The sequence below is a fragment of the Bos indicus genome, chromosome 23 (genome assembly GCF_029378745.1).
Source record: "Bos indicus isolate NIAB-ARS_2022 breed Sahiwal x Tharparkar chromosome 23, NIAB-ARS_B.indTharparkar_mat_pri_1.0, whole genome shotgun sequence".
In the NCBI taxonomy this organism is placed as follows: Eukaryota; Metazoa; Chordata; class Mammalia; order Artiodactyla; family Bovidae; genus Bos; species Bos indicus.
In genome coordinates, this window is record NC_091782.1 from 43,540,562 (window position 1) to 43,559,284 (window position 18,723).

Here is an 18,723-nt window from a genome sequence, read left to right on the forward strand (position 1 = left end):
AGCGCCCCCACCCACAGTCATGTGTGCAGGCCCTAAGTGTGGCCATGTTTAGAGACAGTCCTTAAAGCGGTGATTACAGTAAAATGAGGCCATCGGGGTGGGCCCTGACCCCATGTGACTGGTGTCCTTCTAACAAGAGAAGGGACACTAGAAATCTGTGTGTGGAGGAGAAGAACAGGTGGGGACACGGGAGAAGGAAGGCTGTCCACAAGGCAAGGAGAGAGGCCTCGGGAGAAATGAACCCTGCCAGCACCTTGCTCTCACACTTGCAAGCTCCAGACCGAGAGAACTGACTCCCTGCAGGTCAAGCCCCCAGCTGCAGTACTTGGTTAACGCAGCCCGGGCAGACGAAGGCGCGGTGCAGCGGTCCTGCCCCTCTCTGGACGCCACTATGGACTCAGCCACGCGGCCAGCAGGTGTGGCCCGGTGTGAGTGAGTGAGTGTGAGTGTGTGTGTGGAGGCGGGGGCCCCGCATAGGACCACACTGACCTGCAGAAAGCAGGGCTCAGACTTCCCCTGGGCCCTGACGCACCCGGAGGCTGGTGTGGCGCCGGCCACCGCGGGCCTTACCTATGAGCGGGAGCTCGTCCATGGTGATGCCCTGAGATCTGAGGTGCTTCTTGATGCAGGCCAGCCGCTGCACGTTGGGGCCCCAGCGCCGGCCCAGCTTGTGGATGTGCTGGATCTGCGTGACGAAGCGCATCTCGTCGTTGAGCTTGCACTCGGGCCGCCAGTCCGGGGGCGGGATCACCCTGCACATGCCGTACTTCTCCACCTGAGGGCGCACCGACTCGATGTAGACGAGCGGGTCGTGGAACTCCTTGGCCGACGGCCGCAGCACGGGGATCTCGTCCATGGCCGCCCACCCGGCCCTGCCGGCCCCCTTCTCGGCCTTGGCCGCCCCCTCGTGCGGCCGAGGCAGGGGCTCCGATTGCGAGGTAGAACGATTTTCACAGGGGGCGCCGCCGTCCGGCTTGCCGTGTGCTTGTCTGCCCGGCGGGCCCTTGCCGGCTGCCGCCCGCTTGGGTCGGTTCCTCTCCAGGCTCCGCTCGGGCGCCTCCTTCTTCCCAGGGGCCCCAAGCGGCGCCTTCTCGGCGGGGCCCGGGGCTGCCTTCCTGCCGGGGCCCTCGGCGGCGCTGCCCGCAGCCCCCTTCATCTTCTTGGGGGGCGACTGCGGCTTGTCGGCCGGGGGCACCTCCTCCAGCCTCCGCTTGGAGTTCCGGAGCCCCTCCCGCAGCTGCCGCCCCCCTACCTCCTTAGTGCACGACTTTGGGTTCAACCTGCCACTGACCTTGAGGCCATTGACGGCGGGCCCGGTGGACTTGGACGCCCCCCCGAGGGATAGCACCTGTTTGCGGGTTTTTGCATTGCTACTTTCAGTTTTCCCTGAGATTGTGTGGTTGACAGCGGAACTGGGCTTGTGGTGATGGGGTTTGGTTTCCTTGACCAGTTCTCTCTTGGCTTTGGTGTATGTGACAGTCCCCTTCGTCACCGTTGCAGTGTACTTCACAGTTTTGGACGGTGAAGGTCTGACTTCGCGCATCTTTTTGGCACTGGTTGCACTTGTACCCAGAGATGACATTCGGGTGACTCCGTTGACCTTAGAAACCTGGAGGCACAGGAGGAGCAGAGAGCACAGTCAGTGTCTGGGCACAGGGGACCCCGCCCTCGAGCCCAGCTCAACAGCCGCACCTGTGGGTGAGGAGCGGGCACGGGGGTCCCAGCAAAGGCATGCAAACCACACCCTCCATGCTATCTGCCAGTCACCCAACACAGGTCAGTAACAGCAACATGATCACAAGGCTGTGCTGGTAAGGGGACAGGTGCATGCGCGTGCGCGCACACACACCCCTGTTCCAAGAAAAGACATGGTTGCACACATACACACCCCTGTTCCAAGAAAAGACATGGTTACACACACACACACACACACACACACACACACACACACACACCCCGTTCCAAGAAAAGACATGGTTACACACACACACACACCCGTTCCAAGAAAAGATGGTTGTTCTTTTCCTCTGCTCCATGTATTTCAGCATGATCTGCCCACAGGACTGTAAAATCTATGCTAAATAAGTGAAGAGTGAAATAAAAAATGCCACAGGAAAAAAAGAACAAGCACTCTCATGGGGTTCAGATGCCCACGCCCAGAGGGGCAGCTGCCAGCAGCGGGCATCTGTGTCACCTGGCGCCTCGCTGGACGCCCCTCACGTCTCTGGCGCCCCAGCCTCTTCTGCACAGGAGGCGCCCATCTCCCGCCTCTATAAATGTCCACAGACTCTGTGGGAACTGGGTAAATGGTCAGTTGCTCTTCACCACTGTCTTACAGCCTGGACACCACAATAATTTTGTGACACACAGAAGTCACACTCATTTATAAAGAGAATCCAGGGAGTGACACCGCATCACCCAGCTCTGCAGGAAGTGGGGTGCTGGCCGCCTGGCACGGATAGCTCAGGTTACCCCGGGTGCACGGACAGGCAGCTGTCCTCAGTTCAACCAGAATTCTACTGCCACGCTCCCATCTCCCACTAGAGGGAGCCATTGAGTCGAGTGGCTCTGCCCAGGCTCTGAGCGCAGCAAAGGAGCCCGAGAGAAACACACTGCTGGCTGGGGAAGTGCATCTGGACCTCAAAATTCAACTTAAAAAGCACATGAGCCTAAATGAACAGAATCCACTGGACAGGCAGCAGAGTTACGGACGGGAGGGCAGGCCTCCTGGCGTGGCGGGCCCCTGGGAGGCAGTGAGCAGAGGGACGAGGCTGACGCGTCCTGGTCAGGCCCCGAGGTCTCCACAGCACCTGCCCCCTCCTAAGGCCCCCAACTGAGTCACACATCCCCAGGGACAATGAGCAACCCCGACTCCCTGCAGGACCTAACGAAGCCCAGACGAAGACCTTAAATGTTCTTCCAGCCAAGGCGAGCCTCTCACATCTCTCCCTGGATGCTTTTCATTTTCCAGAATATTGAAGAAGACTCCTCATCCTCTGGTCTGAAAAGCTCAACCTCCTTGCGCCATCTTACTTGGTCAAGACTTTTCGCAACCGCCATACATGTGACCGTGAGCACCTCTCCTAGAGGCCCCAAAGCTCAGCAGACCCTCCGCCCTGCCCTCGAGAGCGGGTTCTCTCCTTCCCGTGACAGCCCGTCTCAGCGCCCAGACGAGAACAGGGGCAACCCGCTGGGCACAGCCTCACCACCCACAGCAGCCGCATCCTGGCTTCCCGCCCACACCCCTCCGGATGCAAACCCTCCTCACCACGTCTGGAAACCATTTCCAAACCCTCTCCAGGTGGAAGAACCGTTGTTTCTTCATCCTAAATTCATTACTGTCTTGCTGCAAACCATGTAAGCACTACTCTAAGGAAACGCTGCTTTGTTGAACACCTACCATACGTCCAAATCATCAGCCGGGAGCAGTTCAGGGCTGTTACACACGCCTGTGACACCTGGCACACCTGGCACCTTTGGGAGAATAAGACCTGGAAGGCTGGCGAGGCCCCGCACACCGAGTCCTCATGCCCTAGCCCCGGGGGCCAGGGCTCTCAGGAGGGCAGGCACCCACCCAGCACACGCGAGCCCCGGGGCCGTCCTCGACAGCAGAGCGAGCTCTTGGGGCACTGGGGCCGGCAGGCAGAGGCACCCCGACGCAGGGGTCCCCACCCCATCACCTGCACTTCACACAACCCCTGATCTTTTCTTTCCGGCTGACAGAAAAAAATTAACCATATCTGAGATTACAGATCCGAGTATTCTCCGGGCCTCCGTCTTTTATGCAGTTGAAAAGATGAAAGGTCAGATTCTAATCACTCGCGTCAGGCTGTTACAAAGGAATCTACAATTGGCTTCTAGTGACCCTTTTTTCCTCCCCCCAGAGTACTTAACTAATGGGATTTGATGGTATCAAAATTGCCCTTTCATGTCCCACAATGTCCCTGGGAGAGGAGCTGGCATCACTGGCTCGAAATGAACAATAGGGCCCAGGCAGGTTGATTATCACAGCCTAAGTCTTGGCGAAGGTCACGCTAAGAGCCCAGCTAGAACTGGGAGTCCCGGGTCATCCCACTTGGGGGATTTGACAGGGGAGGGAGGGCAGGAGACGCTCCTCCTACAGGACCTGGACCGCAAACCAGCCAGGCTCCTGCAGTCACGCAGATGACGGGAGTCTGCCTGCCGAGGTCTCTCACCTGCTTCCAGGTCAGAGCCTGCTGTGGAACAGGGGCTGGGGCCACCCCGAGGCAGGGGGTACCTGCTACTCCCTCAATTCTCACCTCCAACTGCATGACCCTCTCCTGTTCAATGACAAAGGGAAACCCTGAACTCAGGGGCAGGGACTGGGGGCTGAGGATGAGTCTGGACCAACAGAGACGGGGGTTACTCAACACAGCCTCATGAGTCTGAAAGTGCTAGATACTGAGAGAGATTCATTCCACCCTGAGATTCCTGCTCCACAGATGGGTCCCTGTCCACTCAGACCCCTTCAGAAGTGTTCTTTTTCATAAGCAAAGATCTGGAGGGAAGTTCTGCACAAGGACCAGTCCGGACAACGGCCTTGGAAAAGGAACAAGAACACCAAATGGACAGTGTGTCCTGCACTTTACATCCTGAAAACTGGGAACCCAGCTCGGGAGGGCCAATTCCATGCTCCAGTGTTCTCATGAGGAAAACTGAGGTTTGTGTTGCAGGAACTTCCGTGGGCAATATGCAAAGCCCACCTGCTTAATCTCAAGGCAACATGTCAAAGCGTGAGGTGGCGATCTCAGGACCGTGGAAACTAAACGAGGATGCTCGCCTCGTCCCCAACTGACAACTGAGTGATGCTTGCTGGTGCGTGGTTACGACTGGTAATACTCGCGTACACACACAGTCCTCTGTACGCGCCACATGTGAACAGCCCCACGTTTGGAGACAACGGTTCCTGACATTGTCAAGAATGAGAAAGACCACAGGGAAAGAACAAGTCAGCAGAAGGAGGAATTCCAACCCTCACACGACAAGGAGCATCTTTTAGTCACTAACACTGCCTGCCAGGGAATCACCCGTGCCACCAAGGGCAGCCGTAACTGTATGTGACATGTTCCTGGTGAGGAGAGCTCACCGACTTGCAGGTGCGGTGGCTACAGCAGCAGAGGGGCTAACGAGCTGTCACTGGATCCAGGCGCCCGTCTCGCCGTGCCTCCAGGCCCCTCTCACCCTTACTGTCTCCCTCCCAGGTCCTGAGAAATCTTGTCCAAGGGCAGGAACAGGCGCCCCCACCAGATCAGGGGTCTGGATCTCACCCTGGAATTTGCTGGGGGTGGGGTGAGGGCAGGGAGGGCAGAGCGTGTGTGGCCTCAGGGCGAGGGATGGGGAGTGTCCCCTGCGGCCACACCCCATCTCATCACCACCTGCAGGCCACTCACAAGTCCTGCCACAGCCGCCAATGTGTCCACCAGGGACAATTTACATCCAGGCCGGCTGCAGACCTGCTTCAGGGCAACGTGTGGCTCCCGGCCTCCCCGGTGCTAGGCAAGGGTAACGGGGGACATCCCCTCGCTGCCCTTCCAGGACACCCAGCACACGAGGCCCAGGGTGATGGCCCCGGCAGCACCCTCCGGGGAGTGACGCAACTCCAGCAATGGCCCCTCCTCTGTCTTCACCCGAGGAGAGGCGCGGGCACTGGCACCCCTGCCAGGCCACGGTTCTCTCACCTCTGAGCATCCCTTCCTGCTTTCCGAGCCCTGGAAACACACACCGCTTTGGGCTACTCCTCATATTCCCCTTCAGTGAATTTGGTGAAACGGACAGGTGGCCTCGGGCGGGAGGGCTGGCACATCTGGGCCAGGCCTTGCTCCCTTGTCAGCAGGGCCGGTCCTCACCTGTTTCCGTAAGTCCTGAGCCGACCGATGCAGAGCGGGGTGGTGGTGGTGAGCGGCGAGCCCCTTGGCCGAGGAGCCGGCGGCGGGGGCGGCGGGGGGGTGGCTCGCGGACACCTGCTCCCTCCGTGCGTCGGCCCGCGCATCGCTGTGCTTCTCCTTCGCCGGAGTGGCCTCTTTGCTTTTGTGTTTCTGAACAGGGTCCTTCTCCCGGGACGACCTGCTGGAACCATTGAAAACTGGAAAGGAAGGAGGGAGGAAGAACAGAGTCACTAGCGGGTGCAGCCTGCTGCCGGGTACCCCAAGCCCTGCAGATAGGAGGAGAAAGAGACGGAAGACACGCTGGACAAGTGTCCCGGCTCACAGGCCCTCAGCACCCAACCTCCAGACCAAACGGCCACAGAGGAGAGGAGTATCCTCAACACAGAGAGACCCAAAGAAAAGTTACCAGTGCAGCTTAGGAAGGAGGAGCTTTGGTTGAAACAATTGAAAATCCTTTTTTTAAAAATCGCTACAAAAAAGCAAGCACGTGCACAAATATACAGTAGCCCTTAGAGTATCAACATCACACCTTAAACAAAAAGAGAAGAATTAAAATGAAAAAACCAACTGGTCACATTCCAAGAGCGTGACCACCGCACACATGAAGACACAGGGGATCCGGAGTTTAAACTAAGGCGTGTGAGGCTGCAGATCTGGCTGGTGGACACGGGTCAGGATGCAGCTGCTTCACCTGACCCCTCGGGGACCACAGAAGAGGGGGAGCAGGGCTCAGGAGCCCTGAGCCAGACTCCTTTCTATTCCAGGAGTCACAACACCTACGAGTATGCAGTGCCTGCTGTCAGCCCAGGGACCGCAGTCAAGCAGTCACCCAGCCTCTGAACCCAAAGGGACCAGTCCTGTCCTCGAGCCCATTTCCTAGAAGATACCATCAGAAGGCGCCCCACACCCACCTCCCTGATGGCCAGATGGCGTTCAGAGCCAGCTCCCCAAGTGCCCGCCGCACCCCCCATCCCCAGGGAGCTGAGACCCCAGAGAGCACGCTCAGGTCTAAAGGCAATGCCATGGCGACACTGCCCTGAGTCTTCTCCTCTGCTTACAGCTGGGACTCCACTCCTGGACAGACTTGTGCTTGGCCTGCCCGGCCCCGTGGGCTCCGGGCGGAACAGCTGGGGAATCCAGTGGGCCCTCCTAGCTGTCATTTAAAAGGGCTCCTGGAGCACTTCCTGACAGAGTGGCCTGGAAAGGTCACTGTGTCCACCTGCCCATCGAGCACCCGCGCGCCAGGCTGCCTCACCACATTCCAGCAGAAAGCAGCAGGGACCAGGCAACTGTAAAGAGAAAACCCCTCCTCCTCTGAGCTGAAACTTTTTTCTGAAGCTTAGACATGGAAGTTCAACCCGCAGAGCCACGAGACAACGTCTGTCTTCTGAGATGCCCTTCTCAGGTCAGGACCTTGAATGCTTTCTTTGTCGCCCCCATTTGTACAAGCATCCTTTACATTTATGTCTCATAGATTGCAGACAGTTTCCTCTTATTTGCTTTTTCCGTCTGTTATGTTACTAAAATCAGCTAACCCATTTGTTAAACTTTCCTTGCTTAGAAAGTCCTTCCTATATTTTCAGATGGTAAGATAATCCTCGAAGTTTCCTAATTGTTTTCTGATTTAATGTGCTTCTTTAGTGCATGTGTTATTACACTGTACATGGCATGATTAAAAGATTCACGTTTTCGTTACCTGGACTGGATGTACACCCTGATCTCCCCACCCCCAGCGACCACACACTCCAACTAGACTTTCAATCCCAGAGGTAAAGCCCATGTGACACATCAGAACACAGTATATGACCCGTGTTGTGCAAGGCTCTGTCCGATACTCTCAGAAAAATGGAGAGCTCTGAATGGCTGGCGTTTATTCTAAGTGAAAGTAACTACATGTTGTCAGAATCCATCCATCATGCCCACGCTGGCAGAATCTGCACTTGCTTTTCCGACAAATTAGAAGCAACATCCATAAGAAGTCATACTTCAACGTGATTAAAAAGCAACCCAAGGAACATGAATCCAGGCAATTCTTGACCGTTCACCAATTTTCTAGGCAGTGAGCACATTCTTTATTGAAAAACAGTACAGAAGTTTCATCTTTCTTTTTAATCTTAAATATTTCATATTTTTCTGAGCTTTGTTATTGCCACAAAGACGAGTAGTCTACTATTACAGAAGTACCAGTTCTAGAATTGACTTCTCTGGTTATAAAAATTTTGGCTACAAAAATTTATTCTGGGGATTAGTTCCTTTTCACAAGGCTATATCAGCTGCTCAACTCCCAGCCCTACCGTGTGGGCAAACTGCGTGGATCCTCGGTTTCCTTAGAGGCTGGCGACCACATGCTCCTGAATGGAGACTGTCTGGGAAGACCTACCTGCTGCTTCTGGAAAATGCCTGTCTCGGGTTAGTACACTCAGATTGGGACAAGACCTCTTCCTGCTTCCCTGACAATGCAGAAGAACGGGCTTCAACACGGCCCAAGAGCAAGCCTGAGCAGACCTCCCACAACCTCCAACTGGACCCTGGCTGCCTCCCACTGCCTCCCAATATCTATTTCACGGGCAAACAGAGGTGGTGCCAACGTTCTGTCCAAGCAAGAAGAGAGAGGCTGCTGAAGCCACAGCCCACATTCTCTACAGTTTAATGAACGGCTTGACCCTTGGGGGACCCAGAGACCCTTTCATGGGATCTCCTAGGTCAAAAATATTTTCATAATTGTACTGAAAGTATTTCCCTTTTTCACTGTGTTGGTATTTCAATGATGGTGATGGTTAACGACAGATCAGCCATCAGGGAAATGCAAATCAAAATGACCACGAACCACCACTTCACATTCCCTAGGAGGGCTGTGCTTACAAAGATGGGTAAAGGCAGAGCTGGTGAGGACTAAGAGCCCTCATTCCCTGCAGGTAGGGATGCCAACTGCTGCAGCCACTCTGGAAAATGGTCTGGAAGTTCCTCAAAACAGAGTTACTATGTGACCCAGCAACTCCACTCCCAGATGTGAACGTAAGAGGAACGAAAAGTATGCCCACATACAAACGTGCATCCACGTGGTCAGAGCAGAAATATGAATAATAAACACTGCAGAAAAAATCTGAAGGTTCATCAACTGGTATTTAGCTAAACGAAACAAGGTGTTATCCATCTGTAAAAAGGAGCTGGGTACTGACGCATGCTCCAGCACAGACGGATCTTGGAGACATCATGGGAAGAGAAAGAAGGGCCACCTATTGCAGGATTCCATGCATATGAGATGACCAAACCAACACGAAGAGACAGAGAGGCGGGCTTCCCTGGTGACCCAGTGGTAAAGAATCAGCCGGTAGCAGACACGGGTTTGATCCCTGCTCAGGAATGATCCCATGTGCCTAGGAACAACTAAGCCTGTGAACCACATCTCCTGAGCCTGGGCTCCACCACGAGAAGCCCCCGCGATGGGAAGTGCACACACTGCAGCAGAGCTCCGGCCCTGAGCACAGAAGCCTGCACAGCAACAAAGACCCAGCGCAGCCAAAGCAATGAACGGGACAGACAACGTGCGTCAGCAGCTGCCGGGCGCCGGGGGGGTTCAGGGAAACGGCAGTGACTCCGAATGGGTACATATTTTTCAGGGTGAAAGCGATGAAAAGGTTCTCGAGTTGACTGTGGTGATGGCCACACAACTCAGTGAATATGCTAAAAACTACTAAATTGTTCACTGTGGTTCAATTTTATGATACATGAATTATATCTCTAAAAAACTTAATATGAACAGCAGCACCAAGTGGCAACATCTGACACAGATCAATGCAGTGGCACCAAAGGGCATGAATAAATACTGTGTTCTTCATCAGTTGCTAGCAGTTTAAAAAAAAAAGTTCACTTCAGAAAGTGATAAATAGAAACTGTTCACAGCATTAAATCTCAACTCTTGAGTATACACACACTCTGAGACACAATGGAACCACACACAGAGGCACTTCTCCTTAACATCAGTGTGACGACTACTTCTAGGGAAAAGCACTTGAGATTAAGCTGCAAGCTAGCTGTGTTTTTTCATGGAATGCTATTTTTATTTGAAAGGACAACCGATATAGTTATTTGTCAGCTATTTTCTCAAAAACAAATAAAGTGAGCCTGTCAAGGATAAAGTAACTAACAGTTTTTGCAGCCAATGACAGAATTCATGACTTCAAGCAAAAATGACAATTTTGGAAAACCTGTATCTGCACCATGAACCCGAAAGCCTCTCAAAACTTAAAGACTTTCCCAATGAGTTTAGTACAGAGGAGATTCTTCGATACAGCATACCGGAAGGTGCCGACAACTGGAAGGGGTGGCTAACCCAGTGAACCGTCATTCTCAGATGATCGCTATAAGACATTATAAAACTGTGTGTGGCTAAGACAGCCATTCAAGGCGGAGGGCAAACCAATGGATGTTAACCTAACAGTGCACGAAAAGCTCACCGACAGGGGTTCAGATTACAACTGACCTTGAAGAAACTACCCTTGGTTGGGTCTAACCCTAACCCTAACCCTAACCCTAACTGTCACAAAGGCGCCTCCCTCCTCCAACCACCTCTTTGTCTGAAACTGATTTTCTTGTGTACTACTGAATGCAGAAGCGGACTTAAGAATGTACCTGTCGTTTACTAAGTCAGACATTAAACAGATTTGCAAAAAAGTCAAACAATGCAACCTCCCTCACCTACAACTTTTCAGGTGTGGAAAAACAGTCCCTTTCTGTACATGAAAATGTTATTTATATCAACATGGAATGCATGTGTGTTATTTTCAAATAGGTAAATATTTCTAAATCACCTCAGTTTTAATTTTAATATGGTAAGTAAGTAAGTAAAGTTGCTCAGTCGTGTCTGACTCTTTGTGACACCGTGGACGGTAGCCTACCAGGCTCCTCTGTCCACGGAATTTCCCAGGCAAGAGTACTGGAGTGGGTTTCCATTTCCTTTCAGGGATCGAACCCAGGTCTCCGGCACTGCAGGCAGACGCTTCACCGTCTGAGCCACCAGGAAAGCCCTTTTAATATGGTAAATATCAATAAATACAAGCCACAATATAAAAGCCTTCTGTGGGCCCCACAATGGTTATTAAGAGTAGAAACAGGTCTTGAGACCAAGAGGCCTGAAAAGGGTGAGATGGGATCGTCTTTCCCCTAGTTATTAGCTACACCGTGGTTTCCCGAAGCTCTGATGGCCCCTGAACTTACCTCTACAGCCACGCACCCTGCAAAAAGCTCAGCTTCCAAAATTTTGTTAGTCACACAGTCGTGTTTGACTCTTTGCGACCCCATGGACTGAAGTCCACCAGGCTCCTCTGTCCATGGAATTCTCCGGGCAAAACAACTGGCATGGATAGCCATTCCCTTCTCCAAGGGATCTTCCCAACCCAGGGATGGAATCTATGTCTCGAGCAATGCAGGCAGATTCTTTACTGTCTGAACCACCAGAGAAGCCCCCAGGCTCCAAATTATGCTACCTAAGTTTAAATCCAGAGAAATCATTTGCTAACTATCTGACCTTGGACTGGTTTCCTGTCTAAGCCTCAGTTTTCCAACTGACTATTTATCTCATAGGGTTGCTTGGAGGATTTAGTGACAAAACATTAGAGAGGATCTCAGAGGGAGCAGTGGGCAGGCATTAGTTTGCAGGGATGACCACACCACGATGGAGTCAACGGCCAGGGGGCAGCGGAGCCCCAGTGCACACGCACAGATGATGACTCCACTCGAAGTGAACCACGGGGCGAGGCCAGTTACTAGACGGAGACTTCAAGAACTTGGAGTGGCACTATGGTTAGCCAGCACCATCTTTCTGAAATCCAGGGGTGAGGGGCACAGATTGCTCACTGGCCTTATGTCTCTGAAACAGAAGGCACAGCTCTGCTTCTGTTCTAATGCCCCCTGGGAGCTCTGACCCCACCAGCACCAAAACTGCCTCCCCAGGAGCGGGGAGGGGGCCTCTGATCACAGCAGAAGGGAGAGAGGCACGTGCCTTAAATATAATAACTGAACCGGCTGCAGTGCACACCGCACGACGGGCTTCTGCTAAAGACCATTGTGATCAGATAATTGGGAAAGGGGAAGGTTTTCAAAATTTCGAAAATAAAAAATTGAGCAACATTAACTTTGATCTGCAACAAAGGGAGAGTTTTTGAATAAATCCACTTTCTGTAACCACTGTGCTATTTTAGAGCAGCTGTCCACCCAAATGGCAAACACAGCCAAAAAGTCAACTCAAGTATAACTCGGGGAGGGGGGGGGGCGCCGCTGGTTGCTGGATGATGGTGCCTCAGACGAGGTGTATTTTGTCAGCAGCAGCTCATTAATTTTAAGTGTCGTGGGAACCTGCAGTTTTACTCCTCCAAGTAATTATCTTTTGTCTTAACTTGTAAGATTCTCCAGAAGAGGAAAGGAAAAAATATCCACTCTCACAGGAAAAGCCTAAACCCTGTGAAGATGAGACAGAAAGTTCAATGTACAGAGGACCCACACACGCTGCCTCCAATTAAAAGAATAATTGGACTCATTACTTTAAGAAAGTGTTTATCACCAAAAACAGTATTAGGAAATTATATTGTATACTCAGATACAAACAGCTGTGCATTAATGAACACATGTATTGATTTGTATACACACTCTCTGAAAGTTAAATGGCCTGTAGCAAGGGTTTCCATACCACGGCAAGCAAAACCTTTAAATCCAAAGGCGGGTATTCTGACTGAGGGTCACTTCAGGCCCGAGAAGGTAAAATTTGCTCCCAATGGCGGATGAAAAAGAAATGGGCAACAGCTTCCCTAGCAACCTTTGATTGCATGAAAGGCGGAAAGCCACACTTTCCAAGGAGGACCTCACGTCTGAGGAGGACCTTGGACCTCCAGAGGGTTTGTACTAAACCACGTTCCCCCATCTGACTCTGTCCACAAAGTCAGATCCTGACAAGATTCCCAGGGGATCCTCCAGGCCTTTAAAACCCTCACTCCATACACAAGCTGGACCAGACCGGCTGGTTGTGACTCCTAGCTGCCAGATCCGTAACACATCTGTGTCTCCATTCTCAGAAGATCAAACCAGTGCCTCTGCTTATCTGGCCTCCAGGAATCACTAAAGTACTTAGAAGTCCATGAAACGCTATCCATTCTTCAGAGAAAAGAGCGTTACAGATATAAGAAAGTTGATCTTTTTTAGTGACTTCCCTGGTGGCTCAGACAGTAAAAGCATCTGCCTACAAGGCAGGAGACCCAGGTTCAATCCCTGGTTTGGGAAGATCCCCTGGAGAAGGAAACAGCAACCCGATCCAGTACTCTTGCCTTGAAAATCCCATGGATGGAGGAACCTGGTAGGCTACAGTCCACGATCTTTTTAAAAGCTCCTGCTCTAAGAGCAAAGACAAGACCCCCACTTGAAAACAGTCCTTCCTCGTAAGGAGAGTATAGCCCCAAACATCCTAATTATTAGCACCAGGAAGGCACTTTATCTGAAAACCAGGAAGTTTTTTCTATCAGGTGAGCAGGAAAAAAGGCCCTTTGAATGGCATCTGGCCAAAGTTCTATGACACCCTGTGATGACCCAGTGTCTAACCTTCACCCTGAAAAAGAAACACAGACAAAAGCCATCATGGAAAGCGGGCAGGAAGGTCTGCCAGCAGACACATGACACATACGAGGAAAGAAACAGCAAAAGGTCGAAGATGGGACTAACCCCCAAATTACGTAAAATGAGACTTGCTCCCTGTGTCAACCCCAAAACAAGAAGGGACAAAAGAAAGAAAGAAGAATCGTTATAAATAGAGAAGACTGTGTTATGGAAAGGAAAAGAGGAACACGCCAAGTTTCTGATGGGGAGCCAGATATTTAAATGTAAGCTTCATGTCATTACAAGGCGTCCGGACTCCGGGAAGGCAGGCCCCATCAATCAGCTGGCATCGGATCCTTGTTACTGTACAAAAGCCGCACTTGCTCCCTGGAGCCAGTTCAACTTTGAGTCACTATTGTCTGAAAACAATGGAATGTGTCTGCCAACCTGTGTCAATAGTTCAAAAGGATTTTAATGCTGGCTGTGTGAGTGCTGCAACCTGGTTTGCCCTGGGCCAAAACAGCTCCGCTGACTTGGCTGGAGCAGTCACGTGTCAAGCTGGAGCGCGAGAGCGCGTAGGTCGGCGTCGGCTCCGGCTCCGGCTCCATCAGGGTCTTGCTCGGGCTGGGAGCCCCCAGCAATAGCTGGACCTACAGCAGTCCACGTGCACCCTGATCTGGTATCACAAGCAAGTTCTCCTGGTTTACCTGGTGTTCTGAAAGCCCTCTGGAATTTCCACCCAGTGAAATTCTACCACTTTGGCTACGCTGTGTAACAGGAAAAAGAAACCTGTTGAAAAGACTCTTTAAAGCCAACCTGAATTTTCTTCTCTCTATAAGAACTTGAATCTGTAAGTCATGGAATGTTTTTTCAATCAAAACTTGGCTACCAGGGTACCCAGATCTAGAAATGTGAATACACTGTGGGCAATGATGTAATATACCCAACAGAGTTGGACAGATTTGCCAATTAAACATGTTCCTTACACAGGATCCTAGTAACTGCAGATACTGAAGTCTGAAAAGACAGGATGACCTTTGTGATAATATAAAGGTCAGGGCATCAGAAAGACCATCCATCAGAATGAATGGCTTCTGTCATTGAAAAATGGGTTTACTGGCCCACTTGGCCCCCAAAGGAGCCGAGCAAAGGACAAGACGGATGGCCTGATGGTGACTGACCCCCGCCTGTCCCCGCACCAGCTGGCTCAAGGCACCTGCATTCTCCAACGTGCCGCAGGGGGACCAGAGGACACCCGGGCGGAGGACCTGTCGGGAGAGGGGCCAGTGGGCCGAGAGGAGTCTCCTGCTTTCTCACCCTCAAGAACCAAGACACAGCACAGAGCCACGGCACATACTCCAGCAGGAGACAAGCAATAACTCTGAAGAGCAAATGAAAAAAGTGCTTTTTGCAGCCTGGGGTTTCCTAAAGCCCTACATTCAAGGAGATGAATTCTGAAAGGTTAACCACTTCTGAAGTCAATGGCAAGACCTCTGGCCCACCTCTGGACCTGAACAAGGAATCTCAAGGTTTTGCTGTGAATGGAAAGTAAGTGTGCACAAAAGTTAAACTGGAAAGCACTCCATACACATGATCAACTCTACAAGTTACAAAAGAATGGATAAAAATGCAGAATAAAAATATCAGTACAGAAAAGCAAATACAGCAGTATCGGTATCGTAGTAAGGATTGTTTTCAAGGTTCTCCAAATAAAGTCTGTGGATCTGCCATTGTCCCACACACACTTCCACTCGCCCCCCAGCCAGGAAAGCAGCCAGGAAAGGGCATCCTATATGCGCACAACTTTCCCCGCGACTGAAGCGTGCCCTCAAGACAGGCTCGACGAATGTAGCTGGAAATATTAAATACTGAGCAGCTGGGTGAACAGCTCAGCAATTCAATTTACAATGTATGTGATACAAACACATCCTAGCCGAGCATGAACAACAAAATTGATTAAAGATTCTGAAAATCTAATATGTTATCTTAATTTCCTCAGCACTGCAGAGTATTACAGTTCTTTGGAAGAGTCATCAGACCTGAGGCCAGCAACAAAACGGCATCCAGATTCTGTTTCTGAAAACCTACCAAGTGCCAGGCGCCATGCTGAACGCATCCGTCACTCACTGAGTTCTAACAGACACTTGTTTCTCTTTAGTAAGCTGCTATCCACATAGCACGTGATCCATTCAAAGTGCACCATCCAGTGGGTTCTGGCATGTTCACACTTGTGCAACCATCATCACAGTCTAAGTTTAAAGTCCCCATCACCCCCAAATGAAACTCCATCCCTGCCTGTCCTGAACCCAAATGGAAAAAGTCAGGTGCTCTCCACATTTTACAACCGGGGAAACTGGGGCCTAAAGAGATTAAACCACTGGATAAAGACACCTGGTCAGGAAGGTGGACTCAAGCCAGAAGCTCCTCTTCCACCACCAGACCCATCTCCCCAATCTTCTGTCTCTGAAATCTGCCCGAGCCTCTCACCACAGAGCAGGGGCCCTGCCATCCCCAGGAAGAGACATCTACATGCTAAACAAACAGGAGGCGCCAGCGCGGCCCTCGGTGTAGGCATGCCCAAGGGCCTGCGTGACCCACACAGCAAACGCTTAAGGGAAACAAGAAACGAGGGAGAGCCAATCACCCTGGCGGACGGCTCAGCAGGGTCTGTCTATCACACGTGGAGCAGCTCCTGGTGCTGAGGGTGGGCATGACTCACGCTCCCTCTGGGGCAGCCCTCACCGTGCCAGGTATCTGAAACATACTAACTTCCTGGGGTTCTCTTATCATCTACGAGGCTATTTCTAGACTTCCAGATCTTACAATCACGTGAGGCATTAACGGCCAATATGGTGCTCTCTACCAGAGAGAAATACAACCTACAGCGACTCATTTACCCTTCACAAAACCTATGAAAAAGCATGCCTACTCCCTCTTTAAAGATAAGAAAACTAGAACGGCCTCAAGTAGCGACCCCATCTGGGCAAACAAGCATCGGCATCCTGCTCTCAGCCACGAGGCCAAGTGGCCCCAAATGAGGGGGCAGTGGAGGGCTAACAACACACTTAGCACTCTGCACATTCTCCCGCTCTTAAAGAACAGGCTTCCAACCCATACTCCAACTCAGGAGATTCAGCTGCCCCAGCTGGGAGGGAAAAAAATAATCAAGCTGCAGGAGGTTTAAAAAAAAGGTGAAGAGGATATTCCACAAAAGCATCAGTTAAAGAAAAAAAGCTCTTCACAGCGTCTCCTCGTGGCACACAGAGGGACCCTGGTCCTGTGCATACAACCCACCCCCCCACCACCCAGACAGGGGACCGAATGCACCTCGAAGGTGACCCCAGGGCAGACATAAGTGAAGTCGGCCAAACTACTGATTTTTGGCCCTTACATAAGGCACCGCACCCCACCCCACCCCCCGGAACCGAGCCAGTGTCAATTCAAAAGCAATGAAATCATTCCAGCTGGGAGTCTAATGGCATGCTGTTTAAAAAGGCTTGTGAGAAATGTCCCTCTTCAGAAACAGAGGCGCACCAAAAGAGAGGTCTCTGCTATTCCTTCCATTTTCCATTAAGTGCAAAAGAAAAAGAAAAGCATGAGAAGAATACACAATAAGGGGCTGATCTGAGCAGCCCACTCTCACTGAGTTCTCCGTGAAAGGGTAAGAAGACCAAAGCCAGACTCTTTCTAGACAAACGTATTAACTCCCCTACCCTACCTCACTTATTCTGACAAAGAACAATTACCAATGATAAGAACGTCTCAAACACTGAGTCACTTCAAATTACCAACCTGCGACACAAATACTCAGAGGCACATTCTGATCGCGTGTTTGGGGCCCAATACGGAGATTACCTACGTGCTTTCCTGTGAGGAGCATCTCAGGCTCTGCAGATGGAGGGGTATTTTGGAAACTGAAAAAAAGAGTCCTCAAGATAGAAGTTGCTGGAGGCACTGCTATTGTGACCCTCAAGTTCGCGGAGCCGAGGCTACGAGCACACGTGATGCCGTCCGTGTCACTTCAGATCACGTATTTTAATAAACCACATCCGTTTCCAGTCGGATGCCCAGTGGATTATAAATGAGAACATCAGGGTCCTCTGGAACGTCTGCACAACTAAACACGTGCTGGGGACACCAGGCTCTTGCAGGGGACTGCTGCAGTCAGGGGTCAGACCCCCAGGGATCTGGGTCTGCCCCAGCCTGGCCAGTTAGACACGGAGCGGGAGGGGAGGCGGGGAGAGGGGTGTGCCTTCTCTCCTGTATCAGCTTCCAGGAGCCCTGCTCCTGCCCATGCAGGTTCAAGTTCAGGGGAGAAACGAGATAAAGCAGAACACTGTTGGCAGCTTGGTTAGGTTCTCTTCCCTTCAAACCAGCACAGCCTAAATACAACCGTTTTTCTGGATCTGCAGGCAGATCAGGGTTTGGGGCCAAAGCTGCCCCCATGATAAAGTGTTCCCCACATCTTCTGTGCATTTACTTCCGCTCCTGGGAGGAGAATATAGATGCCAGATCTCCCAACAAACCTCACATCTCCAGCTCACAAAGCAGCAGGAAGCACCACCAGACAAGAGAAACCCAGTGTCACGGAGAACGAGACAGCACCTACTCTCCTGTGCCAAGAAGTCCACAATCCCGAGCACCTGCCCGACTACCCAGTGATGACGGCCTCACCCAGGTCTTCCTGTTTAGAAACTCTGCTCTAACACTTGCACATTCTTCACCTGAGTCACAAATCAAAAGGAAATTGAGACGATCGGTCTTGTAGATTTTTCTTTTGGGAAAATGAGGGCGTTAACTTAAGCCAAGTTATCAATGAATCGATCAAAAAGGAAGGGCAGGGAAAAGGGACACCCTCCTCTCATTCACAGGCTGCACCCCATCTTCTCTTTCCATGCACACTCAGAGAACCAACTTTCACCTCGAGAATGACTCTTTGCTCATGTCCCCCACGCACCCTCCAGTCAGGGAGCGGGGGCTGAGGGGTGGGAGAGCACAGGAAGCCGGACAAGAGCACCACAGCCTCCTGCAGAAGCGCTGCACCGAGGGCTCTCACCACTCTGCAGACGGACAAGTCCACGTGGTCCGGCCTAAGGCTCAGCAACTGACACCAGCCTGCTGCTCCCTGAAAGGTGGTCAGGCCCTAGTGCCTTACACACCTAGTCAATTGGGGCTCTGAAGGTGCTCTCAAAACCTGAACTGGAAAAGTCCGTTTTTCTGAATTTGAAGGAGGCCT

General features: G+C 51.7%; 1 protein-coding gene across 6 annotated transcripts in view; it reads right to left on the minus strand.

Moving 5' to 3' along the window:
* JARID2 (jumonji and AT-rich interaction domain containing 2) overlaps window positions 1-18,723 on the minus strand; it is a 231,759-nt gene that overhangs the window by 19,935 nt on the left and 193,101 nt on the right. For all 6 annotated transcript variants that reach the window (XM_070778359.1, XM_070778358.1, XM_070778361.1 and 3 more), the window contains 2 exons: window positions 5,868-6,103; window positions 571-1,609 (listed from right to left, as the gene is read on the minus strand). In XM_070778359.1, coding sequence (XP_070634460.1) covers window positions 571-1,609; window positions 5,868-6,103 — 1,275 coding nt within the window. The remainder of the gene's footprint in view (window positions 1-570; window positions 1,610-5,867; window positions 6,104-18,723) is intronic.